The sequence below is a fragment of the Micromesistius poutassou genome (genome assembly GCF_964030765.1).
Source record: "Micromesistius poutassou genome assembly, chromosome: 8".
Classification (NCBI taxonomy): Eukaryota; Metazoa; Chordata; class Actinopteri; order Gadiformes; family Gadidae; genus Micromesistius; species Micromesistius poutassou.
This window is the reverse complement of record NC_140278.1, coordinates 885,788-892,333: the sequence shown is the minus strand read 5'-3', so window position 1 is coordinate 892,333 and position 6,546 is coordinate 885,788. Positions and strand designations below refer to the sequence as shown.

General features: G+C 47.6%; 1 protein-coding gene across 1 annotated transcript in view; it reads left to right on the top strand.

Annotated features, from left to right (window-relative positions):
* Window positions 1-384: 384 nt before the first annotated feature.
* plekhg4b (pleckstrin homology domain containing, family G (with RhoGef domain) member 4B) overlaps window positions 385-6,546 on the top strand; it is a gene marked incomplete at its 3' end in the record, with an annotated part of 29,043 nt that continues 22,881 nt past the window's right edge. Inside the window, exons 1-2 of the mRNA XM_084471834.1 lie at window positions 385-544; window positions 5,237-5,434. Of these exons, the coding sequence (XP_084327960.1) occupies window positions 494-544; window positions 5,237-5,434 (249 nt within the window). The 5' untranslated portion in view covers window positions 385-493. The remainder of the gene's footprint in view (window positions 545-5,236; window positions 5,435-6,546) is intronic.

The window sequence follows — 6,546 nt, the reverse complement described above, 5'->3', positions numbered from 1 at the left end:
TGGTGTTTGGTCCGCGCCCTTTAACCCTTGCTGGGTCCATTGGCGAGGACGCGGGGGGGGTGGGGGGGGGGGTAATTGTGCGTTGGCAGGTCAGGTAGTGTGTTTTTCTGAATGGTGAGGGACGTTGCATCAGTATGCGTTCTCCAGCTGGGAGAGGCGTCAGGAGCAGCCGGGCGGGGGAAGGTTGTGTTGTTTGGTGGGAGAGTGTGAGAGTGTGAGTGTGTGTGTGTGTGTGTGTGTGTGTGTGTGTGTGTAGGGGAGGGGAGTGACCAGGAACCCAGTGCACTGCCTCTCTCACGCTTCCAGCAGAAGTTTAGTCGGTTCAGGACAGAGAGTGGGAGAAAGAGAGAGAGAGAGGAGCGGCTGCGTGGGGCAGCAGTCAGGACCAGCAGCACCGCCGTGTGGACCTCATGTCTCAGGGGGATGCCGCCGGCCTCCTACCTATTCACGTTTAGCTCCTTTCTTTTGGAACTTAATGCTGTAGCCGGACAGAATGCACTCCAGAGCCAAGTCCCGGAGTGTGGACAACTACCTGAGCATTAAGGTGAGTTCAGCGGTACAAAACAACGCTGGGAAGGGATTTGTCGACCGCCAAATGGTTGAGGCCATTTCAAACAATAGCCTACTTCTTCTATGGAGTTTGTGTGTGTGTGTGTGTGTGTGTGTGTCTTGAGGCATCTAAGGAGCTGTCTTTTTTTGGTTTCTACACTGTGATGTGACAGTATTCTCCCTGATATTCTGTCGGGCTCTGAACCCAAAGGCAGATCTTCTGAAGCTAACATAAGAGTTTCATTGTAGCCAGGAGCATAAGGTGTATTAGCAACGCTGGGAATAATCTGATCAACGGTTGGTCTTATTAGTTTGTTGTTATAACATGTGTGTTGATGTTCTCTTTGGTTTAGTCCCCAGCTTGTTGTCTGATCCTTGATATCTGCGGTGTTCTGTGTACTTCTGTGTTCGTTTTGATGGCCATGGAGAACGTGTTTCTTCATTGCAAATGAATACCTGCTCTTGCAATTGATCAAAGACACAAAGATTTACAATAAGTTAACGCCCAAAAAGCACACATATTCCTGTCTCATCTCCTCTTGTTTAATGATGCAGGCCGACCGCATATTTACCCTGCAGACATTTCTATTGACGTCCTCCTTCTTTAGTGCTGCCGTTGTGTCCCTGCCTCTGATCAGGTGAATTGTACTCTGTACAACCTTTACACATTTGTACATGTAGGATTGTGCCATTGTGTGTTCATGTCACACACACACTACATCACAGGGTTTGAAGTTCTCTCACTGGTCACTCCAAAACATTATCTTATCAGACAGTGTTTACATCCTGTATAACAAACTACATTTTATAGAGACGGAAGGAGTTCAATGATTCTTATAGCTAACATGGAAATGCACTTCTATGTAGTTCATATTTCTTGCCATCATGCTCATTGAATTTCTTATATTTTTGCTATACATATGATTTGTTATGTTTTTGCTATTTATTTTTTCGTTGATCTAATTATCTTGATAATTCCTATATGATGATAACCATTTCACAATAAGACATTTATATGTCATCACGTTCATCATGTTTATTATCGCTGCCGATCTCGCTTCATTGAAATGTCTTAAATCCATGTACCTGTTGAGGTAGCATTGATTAAAGAGTATTTCAACGCCCGGTGTCATGCTGCTAGCAGGTCAGAGGTGGGGTAGCTGTTTGTTTTATTGGTATTGTAAATTACTAACTGCAACTGATTCATTTTGGCCTCAGTGACTGCATCAAAGCTTTGCTTTTCAGTTTCTCAACGTTACCATTTGGGTGCCATCATTCTAAAGACCAAACCCGTTTATCGTTACCACAGCTGTCTCTCCCAGGCTGTCTCTCTCCACTCCAGCTCCTCTGACTCCTGGTCCTCTGAGAGGCAGCTGTACTGCTTCATATTCAGCCACCACCGCCCCGGATCAGAGAGCCTCTCACCGCCGCCTCTGGTGGGGGCCTCGCTGGGCTCCACCCGGGGCACCGGGCCACAGGACACCCTGCCCGGGCCTTTGTCAGCCTGTGGCCGTGTTGTGGAGGAGGGCGCGGGGCGCGGGGCGCGGGGCGCGGGGTGCCGGGCGCAGGGCGCTGCCGGGCACTGGGCTGTTAGTGAGCCGCCTGTATGGGGGCTCCAGCTCCTGTTACACTCCCCTGGTGGCTTCATGCTCCACTGGAGGCCAGGCAGCCAGCTCCTTTTGTGTCCCTGACCCACTAAATGTCTCTCTGACCATCTCTCTCTCTCTCTCTGTCTCTGTCTCTGTCTCTGTCTCTCTCCCTCTCGCTCTCTTTCTCTCTCCCTCTCTCTCTCTCTCTCTCTCTCTCTCTCTCTCTGTCTCTGTCTCTGTTTCTCTCTCTCTCTCTCTCTCTCTCTCTCTCTCTCTCTCTCTCTCTCTGTCTCTGTCTCCCTCTCTCTCCTCTGTCTCTCTCCCCCTCTCTCTCTGTCTCTCTCTCTCTGTCTCTCTCTCTCCCTCTCTCTGTCTCTCTCTCTCTCTCTGTCTCTCTCTCTCTTTACCTCTTTGTCCCACCATTTCTTTCTTTGCTCCTCAGTGCCCCCTCTTCTTCCTCCCACTACTTTCTTCCCCACCATGCCCTCTGACACATATCTTAATGAGGCACAATTATTGGCAGAATTTCAAGCATAAGTCTGCAACATTTTGCATAAATCAATTTGGATGTATCCATATAACCAACATAGGCAGATGAAACAATTGGAAAGGAGAGATTGTATGCATTTGTGTGGTTCAGATTCCACATTAAATCTGATGGGATGAAATGCAGAAGTGCAGGATGAAAATGCAGTATTACTTCTCATTACCAACCCATCTAATTCAGTTTCTCCAAGACGAGGGCTGGCTTTCCTCTTCTCTCAGCGTCCAAACAACACTCTCTTTGTTGCTGTGAGGAATGGCATGTCAAACATTCAGCCATACGTACTAAATAAGCCATCAAACAATGAGACCACGAGCAAAGCAATTATTCACATCATTTGAAATAATTGTAACGTAAATCAAATGAAGTACGACACAAATGGTGTCCCGCAGTTCTCCTGGCTTCTTGAAGCACGTTCCTAGAGCCCAAAGCTCATAAGACGGCGCGACCGCTGGTTCTTCTGGAGCTCAACAGACTTCCACCCGGATCTCAAAGCCATTAATTAGAGCCTAGTCCTCCACCTCACCTCACACAGTCCTGTGTGTTATTGTCCTGCTTGGGGCGGGGGCTGAACACAGGCCAGCCCGTGATGCTTCCGTCCGGGTTTACAGTGGATTGGAGCGCACATGTAGTCACGTGACACATGAACATACAGCAGGGACTGTAGATCATAATCTCTGTCCCCCTGTAATCAATCCTAGAACATAGAACGTGGTTGTATAAAAGATATCAATTCATCACAACCGGGATGCCCCCCTTTACCCGAGCCTTCACAATAAACCACTGCAGACATTGCAAAATGTCTAATCTAATTGAGGCTCCGCCCCCCTAAAGGTAGGACTCTAAAGCTGCTGCTGACTTACAGGATCCGGCCAGTGCAGCATGTGTTCAATGAGGGCTTGTTTTCGTCTTCTTGTGCTTATTGAGAGTTTCTCTTTCAAAGCGAGCTGTTGTGACGACCGCCAGCCTCTCTGACTCTGGAAACCTGAGAAAGGCCTCTCCGGGCCTTCCTAAAACCACAAACTGATGGCTTTCCTCCTATTGTTAGCTTTCCTCCAATAAAATCCCCTGTTATTCTTTGCCTCCCTGGTGCAACAGTGACTAATGCCCGGGGACATTCTTGTCTCGCTAAGAGGCTGACTGCTAATGGTGGGCGTTTTGTTTCAAGGCTAACAGTGTACAGTACATGGCGTTTAGAGAGGTGGGGCCACAAAGGCTGCCTTGTAGGAGAGGCTGTAGTAGTTTAGGACGCTCCAGTCCCTCTCCTCTAATTGACGGTGCTGAATATTATTGGACAACAACATTTTACAGTGTCCCAAACATTCTTGACCATCGTTTACAGCAGCAGCCCCCAGCTGTAGGAAATCCTTGTTGTCAGTCATTCCTTTTAAAGTTTCCCATTGTACAGAGTACTGTGTACGGTTTGGTCTTGGGCCTTGTTTTAGATGGGTAAACAAAGTCAAATATCAATAGTTTGACTATTAACCTTCTCCGGTTAACCCCAGAATCAAACCAAAACATAGTTTTCATTGGCTTCTCGATGACAGACTAACAGAGCAGTATCAACAGCTGGTTCTTTGTCCTATTTTCCTTGCTCTTCTTTTGATAGGGAACATTTGAGCTCCAACAATGCAGACAGAAATTAATTAATTTAATTTAATTATTTTAGAATTACTACTTATTTGAAATTAGGGCAAAATATTATGAGTAATATAAGTCCACAAAAGTGAAAAACAGAGGGCTGTCTGTCAGTGGCCTCCCTCCACACGTTGGCTCCATGTTGTCTCAGTGTGGGAATGTCCCTGGCAGGCCTATCTGTTTGTGTCCTTATCTCTGGAGGCAGATGCTTCTATTCCAGTGTTGTTATGGTCCACAGCGCCAAGACGCTTAGCCTTGTGAGTAGCTTAGCATATAGGACAATCACAGCCTGCGTTGTACATAGATGTCCAGCCCAAGGTGGTTGTTCCTAACGCAGGGTCCCCCTCCCCCCGGAGCATCCTGTTGGAGTCCCTCACACACAGGGCAGCTCATCTTTGTGTCTGGGACAGTGCTGTGGTCCCCCGCGGTCACGATAAGGTCGGTGGTGAACACACTGTGTGTTTTAAAGAGGGCGGGGCACCAGCCTCCCATCACACTCTGAACTTTCCGCTCGGTGTGTCTGAGCGACCAGGTGTTTCCCTCCGTTCCAATGGAAAGGCGTTCATGGCCAACATTTCCTGTGACATTCAACACCGTCAGTTGGGGAGAACTTTGTTATTGTGCAGGCTTGTCTGCCTTCACGTGTCATTCTCACGCTGTAGTCGTCATCGTTGTTGCCCGCTGAGGTCCCAGACCTCAGTGGGACGCCACATCCCAGCACCATGTGGCGGTGACAGATGTTGACGGGATGGTTACCACTGTGCATTACGGCATCTGTAAACCTTTATGGAATTGTATGTGCACCTTGAACATGACATTAATATAACAAGCTGAGCCCGTTTTAACCTTTACTAGCGTCGAGTGCGAGTCCTCCCCCCTGTGTGCCCTGGTCCTCACGTGGAGTCTCTCCCTGTAGGACTCTGAGTCTCTGGACAGCTGCATCCAGAGCACCCTGTCGGCGCTCTACCCCCCGTTCAGCGCCAGCGCGCCCACCGTGCTGTGGCAGCTCTACAGCGTGGTGGAGCGGCAGTACCGCGGCGACGGCCTGCGCTGCCTCCTGGACTTCCTGCTCCCCGCCAAGAGGATCCTCCAGACCATCCAGCAGGACACCTGTGTGAGTGTCTGAACGGCCGGCAGCGTAATACCAGTGCACACTGGTATTACGACCCTCAGGGGTTATGTGGCACAGGTTCATCACTCTACAATGATTACTGGGGGGGAGGACTGCTTCAATTCTCAGAACGGGAAAAAATTGGCATACAAATAAATAGGCAAATAAAAGAGGAAAAAAAACAAAAAACAAAAAACAAAGTATTTATCTTGCAAATGGTCGCTGTCATGGTCAGACGGAAAAGTAGGCGGGGCTGGGTGGGGGCGTGACCTCACGGGGTCAGCCCTGGCTCAGATGGGAGCACACGGGATTGGATGCTATTAAATGCTGACAATATGGTCGCCATTGGAAATAAAATGAGTAAGAGGTGCAGTTGGACCTTGACCGACACACATCCTTTTATGGAATAACATCGTGATAGCTCATGACTTTGAGTGATCAAATTAGGCCTGGGCGATATGGCTGAAAGACATATCACGATATAACTTGATCATATTGATCGATATCGATAACTATTGATCATTTGAATGACCTAAAAAGACTAGGAATTACCATGCTGGATTTAAACACTTCTGTTTAACACTTAATACGACCTTCCACTGTTCTTCATTGATAAATACTCCAATGTCGACACAACAATGAAAAACACTCTAATATTGTAAAAAAGTATGGAACCGTGTTTGTGTAACAAACCCAGCTGCTAGATTTGGTGGTCTCTTATTGAAATATATTGAACAGTTTTATATTGATATTGATCAAAAGTCTATCACAATACGATAATTTATTGTTTTATTGCCCAGGCCTAGATCAAATACAGAAAACTATACCCAAGCACCTTGTGAATGAGGTCCAATATTGTTTCCTGTTTTGGAACAAGAAGGACTTCTCTATTATCCTGTTCATTGGAAAGCCCCTATAGCCTCTCAGAGAGGCTCAAATGTGCTCGCTCAGAATACCTGAAACCCAGCACTCCCTCCCACGAGCTCCAGAATAGTGGTAAGGATTCCCCTTTGGAAACGGTGAAGCGGTTTAATCTGCTTTTATCTGTGATGTTATTACGCTGAGGATGGCAGCACAGCAGTAGTTTCAACCAAGCCAAGCCCCTGTGCGTTGGA